General features: G+C 48.2%; 1 protein-coding gene across 6 annotated transcripts in view; it reads left to right on the top strand.

The window, feature by feature from the left end:
- Positions 1–26,713, top strand: part of LOC139275532 (coiled-coil domain-containing protein 178) — an 846,828-nt gene that overhangs the window by 165,063 nt on the left and 655,052 nt on the right. For all 6 annotated transcript variants that reach the window (XM_070892705.1, XM_070892709.1, XM_070892736.1 and 3 more), the window contains one exon: positions 9,328–9,470. In XM_070892705.1, coding sequence (XP_070748806.1) covers positions 9,328–9,470 — 143 coding nt within the window. The remainder of the gene's footprint in view (positions 1–9,327; positions 9,471–26,713) is intronic.

Here is a 26,713-nt window from a genome sequence, read left to right on the forward strand (position 1 = left end):
ATAAAGTCCTCCCAATTGTCTCCAGCATTGTATTTTTCATCTGAGCCGTTGTTCGCCATTCTGTGGATTCTGTAATCCCGTAACTCGTCGCCACTGTAAAGTCCTGTCCCCTCAGTACAGATTCACACGAGGCACATAGTGAAGTCAAGGTCATTCAGGACCTGCACTTTATTACACAGCTCTCGAATGCCTCACTTGCCTGAGACCTGTCCTTATATACCTGTCTGGGACAGGTATCCAGTGTCTCCTGCAAGTGCACCCCTGGTGGTAAGGTAAGCTTGTGGTTACAGGTCATCTCTGGTTACAGCCATATATAGAAATAGCGGATGCATTGACAGTCATTTTCCAACATACCATAGACTCTGGATCAGTTCCCATGGAACGGATGGTAGCCAATGTAACCCCACTTTTTAAACAGGATATTATAGACCAGTCAGCCTGACATCGGTAGTGGGTAAAATGATGGAATCAATTATTAAGGATGTCATAACAGCGCATTTGGAAAGAGGTGACAGTATAGGTCCAAGTCAGCATGGATTTGTGAAAGGGAAATCATGCTTGAAAAATCTTCTGTAATTTTTTGAGGATGTTTCCAGTAGAGTGGACAAGGGAGAACCAGTTGATGTGGTGTATTTGGACTTTCAGAAGGCTTTCGACAAGGTCCCACACAAAAGATTAATGTGCAAAGTTAAAGCACATGGGATTGGGGGTAGTGTGCTGACGTGGATTGAGAACTGGTTGGCAGACAGGAAGCAAAGAGTAGGAGTAAATGGGTACTTTTTAGAATGGCAGGCAGTGACTAGTGGGGTACCGCAAGGTTCTGTGCTGGGACACCAGATATTTACGTTGTATATTAATGATTTAGACGAGGGGATTAAATATAGTATCTCCAAATTTGCGGATGACACTAAGTTGGGTGGCAGTGTGAGCTGCGAGGAGGATGCTGTGAGGTTGCAGAGTGACTTGGATAGGTTAGGTGAGTGGGCAAATGCATGGCAGATGAAGTATAATGTGGATAAATGTGAGGTTATCCACTTTGGTGGTAACAACAGAGAGACAGACTATTATCTGAATGGTGACAGATTAGGAAAAGGGGAGGTGAAATGAGACCTAGGTGTCATGGTACATCAGTCATTGAAGGTTGGCATGCAGGTACAGCAGGCGGTTAAGAAAGCAAATGGCATGTTGGCCTTCATAGCGAGGGAATTTGAGTGCAGGGGCAGGGAGGTGTTACTACAGTTGTACAGGGCCTTGGTGAGGCCATACCTGGAATATTTTGTACAGTTTTGGTCTCTTAACTTGAGGAAGGACATTCTTGCTATTGAGGGAGTGCAGCGAAGGTTCACCAGACTGACTCCCGGGATGGCGGGACTGACATATGAAGAAAGACTGGATCAACTGGGCTTGTATTCACTGGAGTTCAGAAGAATGAGAGGGGATCTCACAGAAACGTTTAAAATTCTGACGGGTTTAGACAGGTTAGATGCATGAAGAATGTTCCCAATGTTGGGGAAGTCCAGAACCAGGGGTCACAGTCTGAGGATAAGGGGTAAGCCATTTAGGACCGAGATGAGGAGAAACATCTTCACCCAGAGAGTGGTGAACCTGTGGAATTCTCTACCACAGAAAGTTGTTGAGGCCAATTCACTAAATATATTCAAAAAGGAGTTAGATGGTAGTCCTTACTACTGGGGGAATCAAGGGATATGGCGAGAAAGCAGGAATGGGGTACTGAAGTTGCATGTTCAGCCATGAACTCATTGAATGGCGATGCAGGCTCGAAGGGCCGAATGGCCTACTCCTGCACCTATTTTCTATGTTTCTATGGTAAGATGGGATGGGGGTAGTGTGCTGACATGGATTGAGAACTGGTTGTCAGACAGGAAGCAAAGAGTAGGAGTAAATGGGTACTTTTCAGAATGGCAGGCAGTGACTAGTGGAGTACCGCAAGGTTCTGTGCTGGGGCCCCAGCTGTTTACACTGTACATTAATGATTTAGACGAGGGGATTAAATGTAGTATCTCCAAATTTGCGGATGACACTAAGTTGGGTGGCAGTGTGAGCTGCGAGGAGGATGCTGTGAGGCTGCAGAGTGATTTGGATAGGTTAGGAGAGTGGGAAAATGCATGGCAGATGAAGTATAATGTGGATAAATGTGAGGTTATCCACTTTGGTGGTAAAAACAGAGAGACAGACTATTATCTGAATGGTGACAGATTAGGAAAAGGGGAGGTGAAACGAGACATGGGTGTCATGGTACATCAGTCATTGAAGGTTGGCATGCAGGTACAGCAGGCGGTTAAGAAAGCAAATGGCATGTTGGCCTTCATAGCGAGGGGATTTGAGTACATGGGCAGGAAGGTGTTACTACAGTTGTACAGGACCTTGGTGAGGCCACACCTGGAGTATTTTGTACAGTTTTGCTCTCTTAACTTGAGAAAGGACATTCTTGCTATTGAGTGAGTGCAGCGAAGGTTCACCAGACTGACTCCCGGGATGGCGGGAGTGACATATCAAGAAAGACTGGATCAACTGGACTTGTATTCACTGGAGTTCAGAAGAATGAGAGGGGATCTCACAGAAACGTTTAAAATTCTGACGGGTTTAGACAGGTTAGATGCAGGAAGAATGTTCCCAATGTTGGGGAAGTCCAGAACCAGGGGTCACAGTCTAAGGATAAGGGGTAAGCCATTTAGGACCGAGATGAGGAGAAACATCTTCACCCAGAGAGTGGTGAACCTGTGGAATTCATTACTGCAGAAAGTTGTTGAGGCCAATTCACTAAATATATTCAAAAAGGAGTTAGATTAAGTCCTTACTACTCGGGGGATCAAGGGGTATGGCGAGAAAGCAGGAATGGGGTACTGAAGTTGCATGTTCAACCATGAACTCATTGAATGGCGGTGCAGGCTAGAAGGGCTGAATGGCCTACTCCTGCACCTATTTTCTATGTTTCTATGTTTAAGATACAGTTATGTACAGTAGTGTGAGATACATGACAAGCACATCTCACTGTTTGCAGTTCTTCACAGATGTAACAATGAGGCCACTTTGGCTCTCTACACCAAGAGGAAGACCTACATTTCTTTCCCTAGACAGAACAAGGCAGAACGAGAGAGAGCACTAGTTTTGCCTGCAAGGCTCTATAGACTGCAGCCACATTACCTTTTGTGTTCCATCTCATCAGCCTGGCATTTTTATCAATCGAATGTGATACATGTGCTTATCATTATTATAAATCACACGTGGCCCATGCTGGAGCTGATCAGCTTGTGACCTTTAGGTTTAATGTAAACTCCAAAAATGAGCACTGCAGGGGAGCCTGCTTTATATAGGGAGGCAGCATGAGGTGCAGTAATGTGTGCCTCCCGGGCTTTCCCCATCTGTTGGCTATTCCATGTAATTACATGGTACAATGCAAAGTACAGAGTATGGCTGCAAATACATCACAACACTTCCCCCCAAGTCTTAGATGCGGTTTATAGGTCAAGCCTGACCGGGGGTCTGCGCTCTCTGGTTGAGCGTCTGAGTTGGACGCTCGGTGTGGGCGGCCTGACCGGAGTGTCGCTGCCTTGTGGTGCTGCAGCTCTAGTCAGACTGTCTGTTGCGATGGGTTCTGTCTCTTGGTGAACCGCTGGTTCTGTTGCTTGTGGTTGGAAGTCGATGTCACTGTAGTCATCCAGCGGTTCTGGATCATCGGTGAACCTCAATTTGGTTTGATTGATGTGCTTCTTGCAGGTTTCGCCATTGGTGAGTCTTACCACAAATACCCTACTCCCTTCTTTAGCTACGACAGTGCCTGCGAGCCACTTGGGGCCCATACCAAAGTTCAGCACGAAAACAGGGTCATCGACATTGGTACAACGCGTTACAGAGTTGCAGTCATGATATGTACATTGCTTAAGACACCGGTTTTCGACAATCTCACTTAAAACCGGGTGCACGAGGGACAACCTTGTTTTGAGGGTCCTCTTCATGAGGAGTTCGGCGGGCGGAACCCCTGTGAGTGAGCGGGACCTCGTCCGATATGCAAGCAGCACGCGAGACAGATGGGTCCGCAAAGGGCCTTCCTTCACTCGCTGCATGCCCTGCTTTATGATCTGTACTGCCCGTTCAGCTTGGCCATTGGAGGCTGGTTTGAATGGGGCCGACCTGACATGCTTTATGCCATTACAGCACATAAATTCGCGAAATTCCGAAATCATAAAGCATGGTCCATTGTCACTAACAAGAATGTCGGGCAGGCCATGGATGGCGATCATTGTCCGAAGGCTCTCTATTGCGACGGTGGATGTGCTGGATGACATTATAACACATTCGATCCATTTCGAATAATCATTAACTACAACCAGGAACTTCCTAGAAAGGGATCCACGTAGTCTACGCGGATGCAGGACCAGGCTTTGGAGGGCCAGGACCACAGGCTCAGGGGGGCTTCCCTGGGTGCGTTGCTGAGTTGCGCGCACGTGTTGCACCGGCGAAGACACGACTCTAAGTCTGCGTCGATGCCGGGCCACCACACGTGCGATCTCACAATGGCTTTCATCGTTACGATGCCGGGGTATGTGCTATGGAGATCCTTGACAAATAAATCTCTGCCCTTCTTGGACAGGACTATGCGATTTCCTCACAAAATGCAGTCAGCCTAGACGGATAACTCGTCCTTGCGCCGGTCAAATGGCTTAAAATAGGCATGCATCTCTCCATATGTGGTTGCCCAGTTTCCACTTAATATAGTTTTTCACTTGCGACAGCAGTGGGACTTGGCTGGTCCAGATTTTTATCTGGTGCGCCGTGATGGGTGACCCTTCGTCCTCAAAGGCTTCCATGGCCATGACCAGTTGCACGGGCTGCTCCGCTTCACCCTCGGTGGTGGCGAGCGGGAGCCGGCTGAGCGCAGCTACGCAGTTATCGGTGCCTGGTCTGTGGTGGATCGTGTAGTCGTAAACGGATAGCGTTAATGCCCACCTCTGAATGCGAGCTGAGGCGTTAGTATTAATGCCTTTGCTCTCAGCGAATAACGACGTGAGCGGCTTGTGGTTGATTTCAAGTTCGAACCGCCGGCCAAATAGGTACTGGTGCATCTTTTTTATCGCGTACACACAAGCTAGGGCCTCCTTTTCGACCATGCTGTACCCCTTTCGGCCTTGGAAAGGCTGCGGGACGCATACGCTACAGGTTGGAGCTTACCCAACACATTCACTTGCTGAAGCACGCACCTGATCCCATAGGATGACGCATCGCACGCTAAAACAAGATGCCTACAGGGATCATATAGCCCCAGTAGTTTGTTTGAGCACAATAATTTTCTGTCCTTCTCGAAGGCATTTTCTTGATTTTTATCCCCAACCCAGTCATCATCTTATGGAGCAATACATGTAATGATTCAAGCAAAGTGCTCAGCCCAGGCAGAAAGTTACCAAAGTAGTTCAGTAGTCCTCGGAACGAGCGCAGCTCCGTCATGTTGCGTGGTGTCGGCCTTCTGGATCGCCTCCGTCTTGGAGTCTGAAGGTCTGATGCCAGCTGCTGCGATTTTCCTTCTCAGGAATTCCACCTCTGGTGCCAAGAAGACACATTTGGTTTGTTTCAACCTTACACCTACTCGATTTAGTCGGCGTAACACCTCTTCCAGGTTATGGAGGTGTTCATCGGTGTCGTGTCCGGTGATCAAGATGTCGTCTTGGAAGACGACTGTTCTCAGGACAGATTTCAGCAGGCTCTCCATGTTTCGTTGGAAGATCGCCGCCACTGAATAGATCCCTAAGGGGCACCGGTTGTATACGAACAGCCCCTTGTGTGTGTTTATGCACGTCAGCTTCTTGGACGATTCCGCCAGCTCCTGGGTCATGTACGCCGAGGTGAGGTCCAATTTCGAAAACAGCTTTCCGCCCGACAGGTCGCGGGTACTGGTCCTGTAACAATACTCGGTTTATGGTTACTTTATAATCTCCACAGATTCTAATTGTCCCATCACTTTTAAGAGCAGGGACAATGGGACTGGCCCAGTCATTAAATTCCACTGGCGATATGATGCCTTCGCGTTGAAGCCGATCTAGCTTGACTTCTACTTTCTCCCGCATCATGTAAGGGACTGCTCTGGTCTTGTGCTTAACAGGTCTCGCGTCTGGGCTGAGGTGAATTGTCACCTTGGCCCCTGTGAAGCTGCCGATGCCAGGCTGGAACAGTGATGGAAACTTGTCTAAGACCTGCGCACACGTGGCTTTCTCCACCGACGATAATGCTTTTACATCGCCCCATTTCCATTTAAAATTCCGTAGCCAGCTTCTGCCAAGCAGTGTGGGCCCGTTGCTGGGAATAATCCATAGTGGTAATTTATGCACAGAACCATCATACAGCACCTGAACCATTGCACTTCCGAGGACCGGGATAATCTCTTTAGTGTAGGTGCGCAGCTTCGTGTTGATTGGGCCTGTGTGCCTTGTTTGCCCATAGCTTCTCGAAGGCCTTCTGGCTCATGATCGATTGGATCACACCCGTGTCCAGTTCCATCGGTACCGGTATGCCGTTCAGTTTAACGCTTATCATTATCGGCGGACTCTTGTTGGTAAAGGTGTGCACTTCATGCGCGTGCACCCCATGTACCTCTTCGTCCTCGGTCATCTCTGCGCGATCCTCAGGATCTACGCTTGACCTCCCATCCTCTGCTACATATCGAGTTGTAGCACGTTTACACATTCGTTGGAGGTGCCCCATCATTGAGCAATTCTTGCAGACATATTGTTTGAACCTGCACTGGTTTGCTCGATGAGCCCCTCCACAGCGCCAACAGCTTACTGATGGACTTGCATTCACAGGTACTGATCTCTTCACATTAGTCCATGTGGTGAGTGAGTCATCTCAGGTCGAACAGAGGTCGCATTAGCCCAGCTGGGGCCACTTCTCCTGTCTGCTGACGAATTTAGCTTATTCACAGTGTTTGGCCCCGGGTGATTCCGAAGTTGTGAGTAGAGTAGCTTTGTTTCTTCCTCTCTGGCCATGTATGCCTGAGCAATCAGGGTGGTTTTGGCTAAGTCTAAGTCTTCCTCCGCTAGCAATTTACAGAAAATCCCTTCGTGCCCAATTTCCAAATTTCCAAAACAAAGAAGTCTCTTAACATATCTTCAAGAATTGTCCCAAATTTGCAGGGCCCAGCAAGACGCCTTAGCTCAGCGATGAACGCTACCACGTCTTGGCCTACTCCACGCCGGTGGATGTAGAAACGGTACCTCGCCATGAGTGCACTGCGTTTTGGCTTTAGGTGATTTCGAACTAGCTCGCGCAGTTCTTCGTAACTTTTCTCAGCAGGTTTCGTCGGGGCCAGTAGGTCCTTGATCAGTGCATATGTCCGTGATCCGCAGACCGTGAGGATGACGGTCCTGCATTTGCTGGCATTCGCGGCACCCTCTAAGTCTTTCGCGACAAAGCATTGATCCAGCTGGTCAATTAAGTCATCCCAGTCTTCCCCGACGCAATATCGCTCGATGTAGTCAACGGTGGCCATAGTTGCGTGTTAGTATCCTATTCTCGTCGCCAATTGATACGTATGCTTATCACTATAATGAATCACACATGGCCCATGCTGGAGCTGATCACCTTGTGACCTTTAGGTTTAATGTAAACTCCAAAAGTGAGCACTGCAGGGGGAGCCTGCTTTATGTAGAGAGGCAGCACGAGGTGCAGTAATGTGTGCCTCCCGGGCTTTCCCCATCTGTTGGCTATTACATGTAATTACATGTAACAATGCATGGTGCAGAGTATGGCTGCAAATACATCACAATAAGGGATTCTACTCCATCACTTTATTGCTGGTTTGTGACCACAGGCAGTGCATCAGGTAGGTCAGGTAGACACTATCCTGGCAACAGTCATGACTCTTTCATCCTGCACCAGTCATCTGTGCTGCCTTTATTTCAACCAGGCTTCAAGTTATAGATTGGTTATTGGAAAACAAGGACTATCCCCTCCAGACTAGCTCATGATCCCAGTCAAGAACCTGTGCACAACTCCAGAGCAGACCTATAATAAGAACCATGCTGCCACAAAGAACATCATTGAGCAACAATCACTGCTCGTTTGGAGGAATTTTGCATTACACCCCTCTGATTGCACATTCAGATTTGTGATCATCTGCTGCATGCTACACAACTTCACCATCATGAGGGAAGAGTCTTTACCACTACCTGGGCAGCAACAAGTGCATGAGGGGAAACAAGAGCAGGAGCAAGTAGAAAGGGTGTGCAGTCAATGCGTAGCGCAACTAATGCTGGCTGCATACGTGCATCATTATAATCAGCAAGCAGGAGGAATAATGCGTGCTGTCTAAGAACACGTTAACAGCATGTGCAGTGCATGTCCCCTGTGCACCCGTTTTCAGGCGTGATTAGATTTCTAGACCCCAGTTACTTCTTCACCTGTTTAAAGAACTGAAGACATAGATCAGAATCAGGCCAACAGACTGGGATAAGATCACCTGATCAAAATGGAAGTGCTACAATGCAAATTTCTTTATTGGGTGATTTTTTTTCCCTCAATGGTATCAATGTGATGTCTTATTTGTAGATACAGATTAGATTTACTTCAAAAAATAGAAACTTTGGGGAAGAAATTCAGGAGCGCCCTGTTTGGGGCGCTAACTTTTAAAAGTTGAAAAAATTAGAGCCAGGCGCTAATAATTTTCAACTTAAATAATTTTGCACTTCAGGAAGGAAGTGGAGCACTAAATCAGGTGCTCCACTTCCTTCATGGAGCGCAACAGGACGCAGGTAGGTGTGCAGTGCTGCCTTAAATGGAAAGGCCGTCGCTGCAGGCTCTGCAATGGAAACACTTAACTGGTCCCTGACAGCAGCCGCGATCCAGCCTGATCAGCCCAATGCACTGCAGCAGAGTGTCGGGCTGATCGATTGTACCGAAGAGGAAGTAAAAAAATGCTAAACGCCATTTTGGAATTTTTTTTACTTAGCTCGGCCACTTCACCTTTTAAGTTTCACCCCCGAAACACCACGCCTCTGCAGCTACTGGTGTTTTCGCCCGGTGATGCTGCAGGGGGGGAACCAAAGTTCGGGTCCGGGGTGATGCGCACGGCGATGACATCATGATCTCTAGACGAAGGAGATCGGGGCGCAATGTCCTACTGTCGCCACAAATTTCCCGATGAATTTAGCGGGAGCCGATGATCTCACAGTGTCCGGTTGGTAAATGGTAGCTCTCTGTTCTCGCCCCCCAAGGCGATAACAGGAGCCGCTCAGGAGGCCAATTTCTAAGCCTTTGTGTTTACTGTAGATAAGTTAATGTTCTATTATACATAAACAGTTTTTCTTTGCTCTTTAGATGACTGAAATCCTTAACAAGGTTAATTGGGACCTTAATAAAGCACAGCAAGACTTTGATGATACCAGGACTGAAGCACAGTTGCAACAAGAGGCGATGCGTGCGGATCTTGACTCCATTGGGAGGGAAACAACGGAGCTCGAGTAAGAATATTTTGGTAATCTTTAATTAAAGGGCTAATAGATGTTTACCTTGAAATTCCAAAATACTGTGTGAGGATAAATTATTAACGGATAATTCGATTCTCAAAAAGTAGAAGTTTTTTTTAGCGTTTTAAGGACTTTAATCATTGGGTTCAAGTTTCGGCTTGAGTTGCTCCTATTTTTTTGGAGCAACTAGTTTAGTATAGAGTATCTTAGAAATCGCAATTCTCGGCATTTAGTTTGCTCCAGTTCTAGTTAGTTAGAATAGTTTCGTTCTAGCCATTTTTTTTTTCAAAAGGGGGCGTTACCAGCCACCTATGCCTGTTTTGCAAGTTTACTCCAAACTAACTTAGAACAGAGTAAGTGTCGATTTTTGTACACTCAGAAAAACCTTGCCTACACTTTATAAATTAGACGCAGGTAGCAAGAGATGGGGGGGGGGAAGGGAAGTTACAGGGAAGTTAGGAGCCCGCCGAGCTGGAAATGGCCCAACATATATCCGAGAATCACGATGCAAGTATTCGGCACGATTTCTGTTCCACAAATTAGGCGGGCCTCTCCGATGTGCGCCGTTCTAGCGGGGGTCCGAAACTTGAGCCCATTAAAACAAAATGTTCTGTCTCCTTCAATTAAGAAGTGTCTAACTAAATTAGTACCTTCAAATGAGAGACATAAGAACCAATTTTATAATAGTGACTGTCAGAGTGGAGCCTTGCCTGGCACACATTCATAAAATTGTCCCTATTATGCGTGTGCTTTTTAAAGCATTTCAACTTTTGTGAAGTATTGTTACTGCAATGATCAGCTCTCTATCACCTGTATCATGCTAATATTATAATTTCAGCTAAAATATTTTTTTGCCAATATCAGTATTGTAGCTATTAGCCTGTGCTTTTATTGAACAGCTCTACATTTTCCAGTAAGATGTTAAGGGTGATAAATTGGGCTCAGTAGTGCCCTTGGCGTTTCAAAATACTGTCTGCAGCACGCACACTTGTGACGCGATGCACCGCCTGATGCCATCATGGTGCTGGTTGATTTCTTCTAGCTGTTGCTGCAATTCTATAAATTTTTGGTGCTTTCCATAGTTGTTTTAAGTTTCAAAAATCTACAGGGAGTGGCGTGGGAGGTGCTGAAGTACTTTTTGATGACTTCAAGGCTTCTGCACAAACCAGTTGCTCCCAGATATGGGTGCACTAGTAGGCCTTTCTCTTGGAATTGAGTTTGACTGGTAGAATGAACAGAGACCACGCAGAGCAGGACAAGCTACGAGAAGAGGAAGAAGGGGAAGTGGGAGAAGGCTTTCAGCAGGAGGCCATATCCATCCAGGGTGTTCAGGAAGCAATTCTCCCACCTGAACCTCAGAGATGAACAATGTTTGAGACATCTGCAGTTCACTAAGGAGGTCCCCAGTGAAATCTGACAACTGCTGCAGCCACAACTCTAACCTCAGAACAGAGCGAGGACTGCATCGTCAGTGGCTGTGAAGGTGACCCTGGCGATGAACTTTTATACGTTTAGCTCCTTCTAGGCTGGTGCTGGAGATATTAATAATATCTCACAGTTTGTCATCCACTGTTGCATAAGGGAGGGCACTTAATTTCAATCTTTCTTGCTAGAGACAAGCAGGTGGAGCAAGCCCAAGGGTTTGCTCGAATTGCAGGCTTCCCAATGGTGCAAGGTGCCATTGACTCTACGCACATTGCTAACCGAAAGGGATTCCAGACCCCTACCGTCCAGCTGGTATGTAGACAGCGCATTGTGCAGGTCAATGCCGGTATTCTGGCAGGAGTTATGATGCCTTCATTCTGCGGCAGTCCGCTGTGCCAGCTGTATTTCAGCCACCACGGCTAACGACATAGCTCATGACTACGGTTTGCAATCCACGCACATGTGTGCAGCATGCATACAATGAGAGCCATGCTGCCACAAGAAATGTAATAGAGCAGACCATTGGCATGCTGAAACAACGATTCCGCTGCCCGGACCGCTCGGAAAGAGCTCTGCAATACTCAGCAGAGCGGGTCTCAAGATCCGTGGTGGTATACAGCATGCTTCACAACCTTGCCATCATGAGGGCACAGCCCTTGGCACCAACTATCAGGCAAGAAGCTAAGGAGCAGGAGGATGTGGAAGAGGAGGAGGTGGAAGAGGAGGAACAGCAAGGGAGGTGGCAACCTAGACAGTCCCTTTCTGCCTAGACTGTACGTGAAGAAATAATTCGAGTGAGATACCAGTAACCTCAACCCCAATTCCACATTCACCAACAGTCCCACACACTTTGCCTTCCCTCTGTCACTGACCATCACATTGTCCTCTTGGCCACAATGCAAAAATAAAAGCCAACACAAATTAAACATTCCAAACTAAATTTATCAATGAAACCATGCCATATTGTATTGTAAATTAATCACCGTTGTGCATTCCCTTACTTCCTGCCTTCGATGTGCCTTTGCCTGTTCTCATCATCATAGACAGTCCCTTGAAATCGAGGAAGACTTGCTTCCACTCTAAAAGTGAGTTCTCAGGTGACTGTACGGGAATTACAGTCTCGATCACAGGTGGAACAGACAGTCATTGAAGGAAAGGGTGGGTGGGGAGTGTGGCTTGGCTCACGCTCCTTCTGCTGCCTGCATTTATTTTCTGCATGCTCTTGGCGATGAGACTCGAGGTGCTCAGCGCCCTCCCGGATGCTCTTCCTCAAATTAGGGCAGTCTTGGGCCAGAAATTCGCAGGTTCCGGTGGGGACTTTTATCAAGGAGGCTTTGAGGGTGTCCTTGAAACGGTTCCTCTGCCCACCTGGGGCTTGCTTTCTTTGTCGGAGTTCCGAATAGAGCACTTGCTTTGGGAGTCTCGTGTCGGGCCTGCAGATGATGTGGCCCGCCCAACGGAGCTGGTCGAGTGTGGTCAGTGCATCAATGCTGGAGATGTTAGCCTGATCGAGAACATTGACGTTGGTGCGTTTATCCTCCCAGTGGATTTACAGGATCTTGCGGAGGCAGCATTGGTGGTATTTCTCCACCGCTTTGAGGTGTCTACAGTATATGGCTCATGTCTCTGAGCCATATAGGAGGGCAGGTATCACTACATCCCTGTAGACCATAAGCTTGGTGCCAGATTTGAGGACCTGATCTTCGAACACTCTCTTCCTCAGACAACCGAAGGATGCGCTGGTGCACTGGAGATGGTGTTGGACCTCGTCGTCGATGTTTGCCCTTGCTTGATAGTAAGCTCCCGAGGTATGGAAAATCGTCCACTTTATCCAAGGCTGCGCCACGGATTTTGATGACCGGGGGGCAGTGCTGTGTGGCGGGGCCAGGTTGGTGGAGGACCTTTATCCTACGGATGTTTAGTGTAAAGCCTATGCTTTCGTACGCCTCGGTGAAGATGTTGATGATGGCTTGGAGTTCAGCCTCTTAATGGACGCAGACGCAAGTGTCATTCGCATACTGTAGTTCGATGACAGAGGATGGGACGACCTTGGATCTAACCTGGAGGTGACAAAGGTTGAACAGGTTCCCATTGGCTCTATAATTTAGTTCCACTCCAGCGTGGAGCTTGTTGAGCGTAAGATGGAGCATTGCAGCGAGGAAGATCGAGAAGAGCGTTGGCGCGATGACGCAGCCCTGCTTGACCCCGGTCCGGATGTGGATTTGGTCTGTGATGGATCTGTTGGTCAGAATCACGGCTTGCATGTCGTCGTGGAGCAGGCGGAGGATGGTGACAAATTTTTGGGACCAGCCAAAACTGAGGAGGATGCTCCATAGTCCCTCACGATTGACAGTGTCAAAGGCCTTTGTGAGGTCAAAGAAGGCAATGTACAAGGGTTGATGCTGTTCCCTGCATTTCTCTGTAGTTGTCACGCGGTGAAGACCATGTCCGTTGGACCCCTTAGTGAACGGAATACGCATTGTGACTCTGGAGGAGCTCTTCAGCCACAGGGAGCAGATGGTTGAGGACTCTAGCAATAACCTTCCCAGTGGCCAACAGCAGGGAGATTTCTCTGTAGTTGCTGCAGTCGGACCTGTCCCCTTTTTTAAAGATGCCTGTTCTCGTGCTCTTATGCAGTGCTACACCAGTGGCTGCAGCATGGCTGGTGGTAGGCTGCTGACTTTCACTGGAGGAGATTTAAGATGTGCCAACAACTGAAAATCATCAGAATTCAGGATGCTGTTGAACAGTCATAATGCACTACATATGTCGAGGGAAATTGTATTCTCACTAAGTCTTCCAATGCACTGGATTGAGTAGTTTTCACTAGACTAGTTCTGGAGGAGTTCTGAACATTGAAATGTTGTAAGCTTCGCAGCCATGTAAGTTAATGATAATTTTTTGATTATTGAAAAGATTTGATCTTTGGTCAAAGTTTTAAATTGGTTAGTTGGCTAATTGGACCTTGAGCAGCTTTGTAACTAGAAGACCTGGCTGTAGATTGCGTCACCTCGCCATGGGCGGCAGCAGTCTGGGCTGGCTGGCTGACAGGCAGCAGCAAGTGCACTGGCGGACTGGCAGTGGTGGGAGTAAGAATGCTGTCATCCTGAGAGAGGACAGCGGGATCTTGCTCCACAGAGCCACTTCCACTCCCCCGGGGTGGCGCCTCAGTAATTCTAATAATCTGTTGGAGGATAGATTGGTGGACTGCTGTGACACCCTGCATGCCCCTTTTGATCACAGGTATCTGCAGCCATGCTGGCAGCAGTCTTGAGTTTGCATGACTCTAAGAGTTTTGGTGGAAGCTGTTTGTGTTGCAGTGGAAGCTGAGAAATCGGCAATCAGATGCTGCATCATGGTTGGGTTCACAAGTGTGTTGATGGAGTTGGCCACCTCTTCCATGCTGGAAAGGATGGACTCCAAGCTGTGCATAGATCCCTGTGCCAAGTTGGTTCTGAACTTCTCCATGCTCCTTGACATTGAATGCAGGCTTCCCAAGGCACCAAGTATTTTGTTGTGTATACCCATCAGCTTTCTTCTGTAGCTACCCCATCGAAGGCCACATCAGACCTTTGCAGCAGAATGGGTGACTTTAATATGCACATAGATTGGGCTAACCAAACTGGAAGCAATACGGTGGAGGAGGATTTTCTGGAGTGCATAAGGGATGGTTTTTTAGACCAATATGTCGAGGAACCAACTAGGGGGGAGGCCATCTTAGACTGGGTGTTATGTAATGAGAAAGGATTAATTAGCAATCTCGTTGTGCGAGGCCCCTTGGGGAAGAGTGACCATAATATGGTGGAATTCTGCATTAGGATGGAGAATGAAACAGTTAATTCAGAGACCATGGTCCAGAACTTAAAGAAGGCTAACTTTGAAGGTATGAGGCGTGAATTGGCTGAGATGGATTGGCGAATGATACTTAAGGGGTTGACTGTGGATGGGCAATGGCAGACATTTAGAGACCGCATGGATGAACTACAACAATTGTACATTCCTGTCTGGCATAGAAATAAAAAAGGGAAGGTGGCTCAACCGTGGCTATCAAGGGAAATCAGGGATAGTATTAAAGCCAAGGAAGTGGCATACAAATTGGCCAGAAATAGCAGCGAACCTGGGGACTGGGAGAAATTTAGAACTCAGCAGAGGAGGACAAAGGGTTTGATTAGGGCAGGGAAAATGGAGTATGAGAAGAAGCTTGCAGGGAACATTAAGACGGATTGCAAAAGTTTCTATAGATATGTAAAGAGAAAAAGGTTAGTAAAGACAAATGTAGGTCCCCTGCAGTCAGAATCAGGGGAAGTCATAACGGGGAACAAAGAAATGGCGGACCAATTGAACAAGTACTTTGGTTCGGTATTCACGAAGGAGGACACGAACAACCTTCCTGTTATAAAAGGGGTCGGGGGGTCTAGTAAGGAGGAGGAACTGAGGGAAATCCTTATTAGCCGGGAAATTGTGTTGGGGAAATTGATGGGATTGAAGGCCGATAAATCCCCAGGGCCTGATGGACTGCATCCCAGAGTACTTAAGGAGGTGGCCTTGGAAATAGTGGATGCGTTGACAGTCATTTTCCAACATTCCATTGACTCTGGATCAGTTCCTATGGAGTGGAGGGTAGCCAATGTAACCCCACTTTTTAAAAAAGGAGGGAGAGAGAAAACAGGGAATTATAGACCGGTCAGCCTGACATCGGTAGTGGGTAAAATGATGGAATCAATTATTAAGGATGTCATAGCAGTGCATTTGGAAAGAGGTGACATGATAGGTCCAAGTCAGCATGGATTTGTGAAAGGGAAATCATGCTTGACAAATCTTCTGGAATTTTTTGAGGATGTTTCCAGTAGAGTGGATAAGGGAGAACCAGTTGATGTGGTATATTTGGACTTTCAGAAGGCGTTCGACAAGGTCCCACACAAGAGATTGATGTGCAAAGTTAAAGCACATGGGATTGGGGGTAGTGTGCTGACGTGGATTGAGAACTGGTTGTCAGACAGGAAGCAAAGAGTAGGAGTAAATGGGTACTTTTCAGAATGGCAGGCAGTGACTAGTGGGGTACCGCAAGGTTCTGTGCTGGGGCCCCAGCTGTTTACACTGTACATTAATGATTTAGATGAGGGGATTAAATGTAGTATCTCCAAATTTGCGGATGACACTAAGTTGGGTGGCAGTGTGAGCTGCGAGGAGGATGCTGTGAGGCTGCAGAGCGACTTGGATAGGTTAGGTGAGTGGGCAAATGCATGGCAGATGAAGTATAATGTGGATAAATGTGAGGTTATCCACTTTGGTGGTAAAAACAGAGAGACAGACTATTATCTGAATGGTGACAGATTAGGAAAAGGGGAGGTGCAAAGAGACCTGGGTGTCATGGTACATCAGTCATTGAAGGTTGGCATGCAGGTGCAGCAGGCGGTTAAGAAAGCAAATGGCATGTTGGCCTTCATAGCAAGGGGATTTGAGTACAGGGGCAGGGAGGTGTTGCTACAGTTGTACAGGGCATTGGTGAGGCCACACCTGGAGTATTGTGTACAGTTTTGGTCTCCTAACCTGAGGAAGGACATTCTTGCTATTGAGGGAGTGCAGCGAAGGTTCACCAGACTGATTCCCGGGATGGCGGGACTGACCTATCAAGAAAGACTGGATCAACTGGGCTTGTATTCACTGGAGTTCAGAAGAATGAGAGGGGACCTCATAGAAACATATAAAATTCTGACGGGGTTAGACAGGTTAGATGCAGGAAGAATGTTCCCAATATTGGGGAAGTCCAGAACCAGGGGTCACAGTCTAAGGATAAGGGGTAAGCCATTTAGGACCGAGATGCGGAGGAACTTCTTCACCCAGAGAGTGGTGAACCTGTGGAATTCTCTACCACAGAAAGTTGTTGAGGCCAATTCACTAAATATATTCAAAAAGGAGTTAGATGAGGTCCTTACTGCTAGGGGGATCAAGGGGTATGGCGAGAAAGCAGGAATGGGGTACTGAAGTTGAATGTTCAGCCATGAACTCATTGAATGGCGGTGCAGGCTAGAAGGACCGAATGGCCTACTCCTGCACCTATTTTCTATGTTTCTATGTTTCTATGAACTCGTGTGCAACCTATGCTAGGTACGCTAGCTGGCACCTGTGCTACACTTGCCTCTTGCCCTGGCTGCATCACACTTGTGTCCAGCTTCTCACCATGTGCAGATCCCACCTCTAATCTGTTCTCTAACATATGCACAGTGTCAGTATCTGAGCTGGTGGCTGCGAGTGTGAAATTAAGTATCAGTGTGTCTTCATCATTACTCTCCTCTTGATGTTCCTCCACTGCCTGGCCAGGTGGCACTTCTTGGGTATCTGAAAGGACAAAGGTATAAAGTCCTGCCCCCTCAGTACAGATTCACACGAGGCATGTAGTGAAGTCAAGGTCACTCTGGACCTGCACCTTTATTTCACAGCTCTGGAATGCTGCACTTGCCTGAGACCTGCCCTTATATACCTGTCTCTTGCAAGTGCACCCCTAGTGGTAAGGTATGCTGGTGGTTACAGGTGATATCTTATTACAGTCATGTATAACATGTTAGGATAAAGTTATATATAATAATGTAAGATACATGACATCACCCTCCTCCAAGGTCTTATTGTCTTTATAGGTTCAGTCTCTCAGGTGGTCTATGCTCTCGCGTGGAGCGTCTGAGTTGTGGTTCAGTTGTTTGCCTTGGTGTCTGTTTTTCTTTGGGTGTGGTTGCTGGTATCTCGCCTGGGCTGTCTGTTTCAATTGGTGTGATTGTTGTTGACTCGCCTGGGCTGTCTGTTGGGATTGCCCTTTCCTCAGGTTGTTCCCTCTGTCTGTCCACCAGGTGTGGTGCGAGTTCCACATTGTAGTCTGCCTCTGGTTCCGCAGTGCTGTTGGTAAATCTGCTTTTGACTTGGTCTACATGCCTCCGGCAGGTTTTGCCATTGTCCATTTGTACTACCAGTAGCCTGTTTCCTTCCTTGCCCATTACTGTCCCTGCAAGACATTTGGGACCCCTGCCATAGTTTAGTACAAACACTTTGTCCCCTATCTCATTCCATCTCCCCCTCGAATTTCTGTCATGGTACTCAGTCAGCTTACGGCGCTTTGCCTCAACGATTTCGTGCATGTCTGGGAGGATTAATGAGAGCCTTGTTTTTAAAGTCCTTTTCATCAACAGTTGCGCGGAGGGGATCCTAGTCAATGAGTGCGGACGAGATCTGTATGCCAGCAGCATTCGCGACAGGCGATCCTGCAGCGTGGGACCTTGGATTTTAAGCATGCCTTGTTTAATGATTTGCACTGTTCTCTCCGCCTGGCCGTTGGAGGCCGGCTTGAACGGTGCCGTCTTGACGTGATTTATGCCGTGGTCAATTATAAAGTCTTGGAATTCTGCGCTGGTGAAGCACGGACCATTGTCAATGACCAATATGTCAGGGATTCCGTGCGTTGCAAACATGGTTGCGAGACCCTCCACAGTGGTGGAGGTTGTGCTCGAGTTTAAAATGGTGCATTCGATCCACTTTGAAAATGCATCTACAACTACGAGGAACATTTTGCCCATGAATGGGCTCGCATAGTCTACGTGCACCCACGACCACGGTTTGGTAGGCCAGGGCCAGGGGTTCAGTGGAGCCTCCCTGGGGGCATTGCTGAGTTGGGCGCAAATGGTGCACCTTCGGACGCAGAGCTCCAGGTCCGCGTCAATACCAGGCCACCAGACGTGGGACCTGGCTATGGCTTTCATGAGAACGATCCCCGGGTGCTCGCGGTGGAGCTCCCGGACAAATGCCTCTCTGCGTCGCAGAGGCATGACTACTCGGCTGCCCCACATCAGGCAGTCTGCTTGTAGTGATAGCTCATGCATGCGCCTGTGAAGGGGTTTTAATTCCTCAGGGCAGGCATCGCGAGCCTCTGCCCAGTCACCGGTTAGGACACATCTTTTTACTAAGGATAACGTGGGTCGCTGGCCGTCCAGGCTCTGATTTGGCGAGCCATCATGGGCGAACCCGTGGACTCAAAGACATTGATTGCCATGACTATCTCACAGTCCTGTTCGTCAGACCCTTCCGTGGTTGCCAGGGGTAGCCTGCTGAGCGTGTCGGCAGAGGTGTCTCTGCCTGGTCTGTGCCTTATGGTATAGTCGTAGGACGCCAGCATGAGTGCCCATCGTTGAATTCGCGGCGAGGCGTTGGTGTTTATTGCCTTGCTCTCGGATAGGAGGGACGTGAGGGGCTTGTGGTCGGTTTCGAACACGAACTTGGCCCCGAAAAGATATTGGTGCATCTTTTTGACACCGTACATGCACACGAGCACCTCCTTCTCTACCATTCCGTACCCACGCTCCGCCCGCGAAAGTGACCTGGAGGCATAAGCTATCGGTTGTAATTTGCCTGCACTATTGACATGTTGCAAAACGCACCCGACATCATACGCTGACGCATCGCATGTGAGAACTAGCTTTTTACCTGGGTCAAAGAAAGTCAAAACACTGTTGGAACACAGAAGGTTGCGTGCCTTATTGAAGGCGCGTTCCTGGGCGTCCCCCCAAAACCAATCGCACCCCTTTCTGAGTAGCACGTGGAGAGGCTCCAGCAGCGTGCTTAAGTTCTGCATAAAGTTCCCAAAGTAATTGAGTAGCCCAAGAAAGGCGCGCAGTTCTGAGACATTCCGGGGCCTTGGTGCCAGGCGAATTGCTTCTGTTTTGGATTCTGTTGGGCGGATTCCATCAGCGGCAATCCTTCTGCCCAAAAATTCAACCTCGGGTGCGAGAAACAGGCACTTGGATTTCTTGACTCGTAGGCCTACCCGATCCAACCGTTTTAGTACTTCCTCCAAATTACGGAGATGGGAGTCGGTGTCCCTGCCCGTGATAAGTATGTCGTCTTGAAATACAACCGTCCCCAGGATGGACTTGAGCAGACTCTCCATGTTGCGCTGGAATATGGCAGCTGCTGACCTGATGCCGAATGGGCATCGATTGTACATGAAAAGGCCTCGATGTGTGTTGATGGTGGTGAGTAGCTTGGATTCCTTGGTCAATTCTTGCATCATATACGCAGATGTGAGGTCTAATTTTACCTCCAGCCAATGTGGCAAATAGGTCCTCCGCTCTGGGCAGCGGGTACTGGTCCTGTAGGAGACTCTGTTTGTGGTAGATTTGTAGTCCCCACAGATTCATACGGATCCATCAGGCTTCATGACTGGGACGATGGGACTTGCCCAGTCGCTAAATTCCCCAGGTGATATAATGCCTTCCCGCAGAAGCCTGTCTAGTTCATGTTCAATCTTTTCCCTCATCACATAGGGTACAGCTCTGGCCTTGTGATGGACCGGTCTAGCATCCTGTGTGATGTAGATTTTGACTTTGGCCCCTTTGAAAGTGCCCACACCTGATTGAAAGAGATGTTCAAATCGCTTTATAACTGTTGAGCAGGAGGTCCATTCCTCTAATGACATGGCATGGACATCATCCCATTTCCAATTTAGTTTTGCCAGCCAGCTTCTACCCAGCAGTGCTGGGGGGTCTCCGGGGACAATCCACAGGGGAAGTCGGTTCACTGTCCCTTTGTATGTGACAGAGAGCATGGCGCTGCCGAGGACTGGTACGATTTCTTTGGTATAGGTCCTTAGTGTGGTGTCGACACTTGTGAGTTTTGGTCTGTCTCTTTTATGCGGCCACAGTTGTTCAAATTGTTGAGCGCCCATGAGAGATTGACTTGCTCCCGTATCCAGTTCCATGTTGACAGATATCCCGTTGAGTAGGACCCTCATCATTATCGGAGGCGTCCTGTTGTAGGAGCAGCGGCCATTGATCGTGTTGACTCGCTGTACATCGGTGTCCCGGGTACTGTCCCCACCATCTTCTGGTCCGCTTTCCAACCCATCCGATTCGTATACCAGCCGAGCTGCCATTTTTTTTGCACATGTGGGCCAAATGCCCTGTATATTCACAATTTCTGCTAACAGCCTGCTGAAATCGACATCCCCTTGCCGAGTGCCCACCCCCACACCTCCAGCACAGACCTGTTCCATTGTTTAAAGTGTTCCCAAAGAATGAGCTGCGTCTGGCTGATCTCTCTTGAGCTTCTCTCAGTTTGTAGTTGATTGCTCGCATTGTGGGTTGATGAGGTGTGAACGGCCGTTCCTGTGGCCCTTGTTGGCTTCTGCTTGCTGTCGAGAACCTGTTTTCCCGGTTTTGTCTGTGAGTGGGGGTAGCAGCTTGTTTCGTGATGTGAACTTCTTGTTCCAATATTTCGTTAGTTGTCGTAACTGCATTGTAAATCAACCTCGTTTCTTCTTCCCCTACCAAGAATGTCTGTGCAACCAGTGCTGCTGCCTCTAAGGTCACGTTCTTAATCTCTATGAGCTTTCGGAATACGCCTGCATGGCCTATTCCTTCAATGAAAAAATCTCTCAGCATTTCTCTCCTCAGTTCATCGGAGAACTCACATAAACTAGCCAACCTCCGAAGTTCCGCCACGAAGTCGGGTATGCTCTGGCCCACACAGCGTCTGTAGTTGTAGAACCTGTGTCTGGCCATGTGTAGGCTGCTCGCTGGCTTCAGGTAGTCTCTTACCACTGTGCTCAATTCTTCAAACGACTTGCTTGCTCGTTTCTCGGGTGCCAACAGATCTTTCATTAAAGCGTATGTTTTCGAGCCACAGCTGGTCAAGAGATGGGCTCTTCTCTTGTCTGCCTTATCGTCGCCTAACCAGTCTTTGGTTACAAAGCTTTTCTGGAGCCTTTCTATAAAGTCCTCCCAATTGTCTCCCGCATTGTACTTTTCATCTGATCTGTTGTTCGCCATTCTGTGGATTCTGTAATCCCGTAACCCGTCGCCACTGTAATGTCCTGTCCCCTCAGTACAGATTCACACGAGGCATGTAGTGAAGTCAAGGTCACTCTGGACCTGCACCTTTATTTCACAGCTCTGGAATGCTGCACTTGCCTTCGACCTGCCCTTATATACCTGTCTCTTGCAAGTGCACCCCTGGTGGTAAGGTAAGCTGGTGGTTACAGGTCATATCTTATTACAGTCATGTATAGCATGTTAGGATACAGTTATATATAATAATGTAAGATACATGACAAAAGGCACAAGGGGAAGGTTATGATGAGGGGAAGGGGGAAAGTAAGAGATGCATAGTTACACCATCTGCAGATTGCAAGTCAGAAAAAATTGTGGGTTGAGGAGAAAGTGGGATGTGAGGAGGATTAGATGCAAGGGTACCATCATCTTCAATGCCCCGACGCTGTCCAGTGTCTCAGCAAAGGCACTTACAAAAATGGCTAGCACCGTCTCCTCCATAGGGGTTAGAACATGCAGGCGAGCCTCCCCCCTCTGGTTGATTCCGGCTACCTTCAGTTGTAGAATCTATGGGCCCAAGTTTCCACATGATTTGTGCCTGATTTTTAGGAGCAACTGGTGGAGAACGGACTATCTTAGAAATCGCAATTCTCCACATTTTTTTTCTGCAGTTCTTGTCAGGTAGAACAGTTCTACTTTGGAACAGAATTTTTTCTTCAAAAGGGGGCGTGTCCGGCCACTGACGCCTGATTTGAAAGTTTCCACAGTGAAAACGTACTCCAAACTAAAGTAGAATGGAGCAAGTGAAGATTTTTGTTGAACTGAAAAAACCTGTTCTACACATTAAAAAATCAGGCGCAGGTTACAAATTAGGCGTCCAAAACGAGGTGCGGGGGGGGGGGGGGGGAAGTCATTAAATTCTACAATCAATCCTTATTTATACTTATACAAATAAATCCAACCTGAATAAACATTTATAAGCAAAGAAAAGATTAAATAAACCATCTTCCTACCTGTGTGAAAGTGCTTCAGGCACGGAGAATTCTGCAGCCGTTCATTCCCGCGGGGGGGTGGGGGGGGAATTAAACAGCCGTTTCGTTCCCGTGGGGGGGAGGAGGGAATTAAACAGCCGTTTCGTTCCCGCGGGGGGGAGGGGGGGAATTAAACAGCGGTTTCGTTCCCGTGGGGGGGAGGAGGGAATTAAACAGCGGTTTCGTTCCCGTGGGGGGGAGGGGGGGAATTAAACAGCGGTTTCGTTCCCGTGGGGGGGAGGAGGGAATTAAACAGCGGTTTCGTTCCCGTGGGGGGGAGGAGGGAATTAAACAGCGGTTTCGTTCCCGTGGGGGGGAGGAGGGAATTAAACAGCCGTTTCGTTCCCGTGGGGGGGAGGAGGGAATTAAACAGCCGTTTCGTTCCCGTGGGGGGGAGGAGGGAATTAAACAGCCGTTTCGTTCCCGTGGGGGGGAGGAGGGAATTAAACAGCCGTTTCGTTCCCGCGGGGGGGAGGAGGGAATTAAACAGCCGTTTCGTTCCCGCGGGGGGGAGGGGGGGAATTAAACAGCCGTTTCGTTCCCGCGGGGGGGAGGGGGGGAATTAAACAGCCGTTTCGTTCCCGTGGGGGGGAGGAGGGAATTAAACAGCCGTTTCGTTCCCGTGGGGGGGAGGGGGGGGATTAAACAGCCGTTTCGTTCCCGTGGGGGGGAGGGGGGGGATTAAACAGCCGTTTCGTTCCCGTGGGGGGGAGGGGGGGGATTAAACAGCCGTTTCGTTCCCGCGGGGGGGAGGGGGGGAATTAAACAGCCGTTTCGTTCCCGTGGGGGGGAGGGGGGGGATTAAACAGCCGTTTCGTTCCCGTGGGGGGGAGGGGGGGGATTAAACAGCCGTTTCGTTCCCGCGGGGGGGAGGGGGGGAATTAAACAGCCGTTTCGTTCCCGCGGGGGGGAGGGGGGGAATTAAACAGCCGTTTCGTTCCCGTGGGGGGGAGGAGGGAATTAAACAGCCGTTTCGTTCCCGTGGGGGGGAGGGGGGGGATTAAACAGCCGTTTCGTTCCCGCAGGGGGGAATTAAACAGCGGTTTCGTTCCCGCGGGGGGGAGGGGGGGAATTAAACAGCGGTTTCGTTCCCGCGGGGGGGGAGGGGGGGAATTAAACAGCCGTTTCGTTCCCGCGGGGGGGAGGGGGGGAATTAAACAGCCGTTTTGTTCCCACGGGGGGGGAGGGGGGGAATTAAACAGCCGTTTTGTTCCCGCGGGGGAGGGGGTGAATTAAACAGCCGTTTTGTTCCCGCGGAGGAGGGGGAAGGAGACAGTGAGAAGGCTGCAAGTGCTGATGTGCTGATGGCAATGTGCTTTTATTAAAAAATATTCAAAAATTAAACAGCCACAAAGAACTACAAAAATGGCCGAGTGCCAATGTTTTTTTCACACTGAGCATGTGCGAACGCTCCAACGCGCACGCGCTGCGTTGCCGGCAGGAAAGAAATTAATTTAAATAGTACCCGCACCCTCCCACTTAAAAATCGGCGCGAGTGTAGGCTCCGCCCCCCTGGGCGCCGCGCCAGGCAGACAAGGAGCTGCAGAACGCTCCAGAATTGCGAGTTTTTTTTTAGGTGCCGTTTTAGGCACGAAAAACGGGCGCCCAACTCGGAGGGGCGCCCGTTTTTTATCGTGTGGAAACTTGGGCCCATAGAATGGTTACCCACAGAAGAAAGCAATTTAGCCCTTCAAGCTTTCTGCAAGAATACTTCAGTTAGTCCCACTCCCCCGAACATTCCCCGTAGCCCCAAATTTTTTTCCTTTAGCTACTTATCCAACTCACTTTTGAAAGTCATGATTGAGTCTGCCTCCACCATCCTTTTTAAGCAATGCATTCCAGATCCTAACCACTCGCTGCGGAAAAAAAAAATTTCTTGTCGTTTTTGGTTCTTTTCCTAATGACCTTAAATCTGTGTCCTTTGGTTCTCGACCCTACCGCCAATGGGAACAGTTTCTCTCTATCTATTCTGTCTAGACCCCTCATGATTTTGATAACATCTCCTTTATAACATCTCCTCTCGACATTCTCTGCTCTAAGGAGAACAACCCAAGTTCTCCAGTCGATCCACATAACTGAAGTCCCTCATCCCTGGAACCATTCTTGTAAATCTTTTCTGCATCCTCTCTACGGCCTTCACATCGTTTCTAAAGTGTGGTGCCCAGAACTGGACACAATACTCCAGTTGAGGGGGAACCAGTGTTTTATTAAAGTTCATCATAATATCCATGCTTTTTTACTCTATATGCCTCTATTTATGGAGCCCAAGATCCCTAAGCGTTTTTAACAGCTTTCTCAACCTACCCTACCACCTCCAATGATTTGTGCACATATACCCCTGGTCTCTCTGTCCATGCACCCCCTTTAGGATTGTACCCTTTAATTTATATTTCCTCTCCTCATTCTTTCTACCAAAATGTATCACTTTGCACTTTCCTGCATTAAATTTAATCTGCCACGTGTCCATCCATTCGACCAGCCTATCTATGTTGTCTTGAAATCTAAGACTATCCTCCTTACTGTTCACTATACTTCCAAGTTTTGTGTCATCTGCAAGTTTTGAAATTATGCCCTGTTCACTCACATTCAAATTATTAATATATATCAAGAGAAGCAGTGGTCCTAGTACCAACCCCTGGGGTATACCTTCCTACAGTCCAAAAAACAATTGTTCACCACTACTCTCTGTTTCCTGCCACTTAGCCAATTTTGTATCCATACTGCCACTGTCCCTTTTATTCCATGGGCTTCAACTTCGCTGGCAAGCCTATTATGTGGTACTTTGTCAAACACCTTTTAGAAATCCATGTACACCATGTCAACCACATTGCCCTCATCAACCCTCTCTGTTACCTCATCAAAAAACTCAATCAAGTTAGTTAAACATGATTTGCCTTTAAAAAATCCATGCTGGCTTTCCTTAATTAATCCATACTTGTCCAAGTGACTGTTAATTTTGTCCTGGATTATCGTTTCTAAAAGCTTCCCCACTAAAAGCCTAAAATTACTGGCCTGTAATTGCTGGGTTTATCCTTACACCCTTTTTTGAACAAGGGTGTAACATAGAAACATAGAAACATAGAAAATAGGTGCAGGAGTAGGCCATTCGGCCCTCTAGCCTGCACCGCCATTCAATGAGTTCATGGCTGAACATGCAACTTCAGTACCCCATTCTTGCTTTCTCGCCATACCCCTTGATCCCCCTAGTAGTAAGGACTTCATCTAACTCCTTTTTGAATATATTTAGTGAATTGGCCTCAACAACTTTCTGTGGTAGAGAATTCCACAGGTTCACCACTCTCTGGGTGAAGAAGTTTCTCCTCATCTCGGTCCTAAATGGCTTACCCCTTATCCTTAGACTGTGTCCCCTGGTTCTGGACTTCCCCAACATTGGGAACATTCTTCCTGCATCTAACCTGTCTAACCCCGTCAGAATTTTAAACATTTCTATGAGGTCCCCTCTCATTCTTCTGAACTCCAGTGAATACAAGCCCAGTTTATCCAGTCTTTCTTGACAGGTCAGTCCCGCCATCCCGGGAATCAGTCTGGTGAACATTCGCTGCACTCCCTCAACAGCAAGAATGTCCTTCCTCAGGTTAGGAGACCAAAACTGTACACAATACTCCAGGTCCGGACTCACCAAGGTCCTGTAGCAACACCTCCCTGCCCCTGTACTCAAATCCCCTCGCTATGAAGGCAAACATGCCATTTGCTTTCTTAACCGCCTGCTGTACCTGCATGCCAACCTTCAATGACTGATGTACCATGACACCCAGGTCTCTTTGCACCTCCCCTTTTCCTAATCTGTCACCATTCAGATAATAGTCTGTCTCTCTGTTTTTACCACCAAAGTGGATAACCTCACATTTATCCACATTATACTTCATCTGCCATGCATTTGCCCACTCACCTAACCTATCCAAGTCGCTCTGCAGCCTCATAGCATCCTCCTCGTAGCTCACACTGCCACCCA

Source organism: Pristiophorus japonicus, chromosome 1, assembly GCF_044704955.1.
Source record: "Pristiophorus japonicus isolate sPriJap1 chromosome 1, sPriJap1.hap1, whole genome shotgun sequence".
NCBI lineage: Eukaryota > Metazoa > Chordata > Chondrichthyes > Pristiophoridae > Pristiophorus > Pristiophorus japonicus.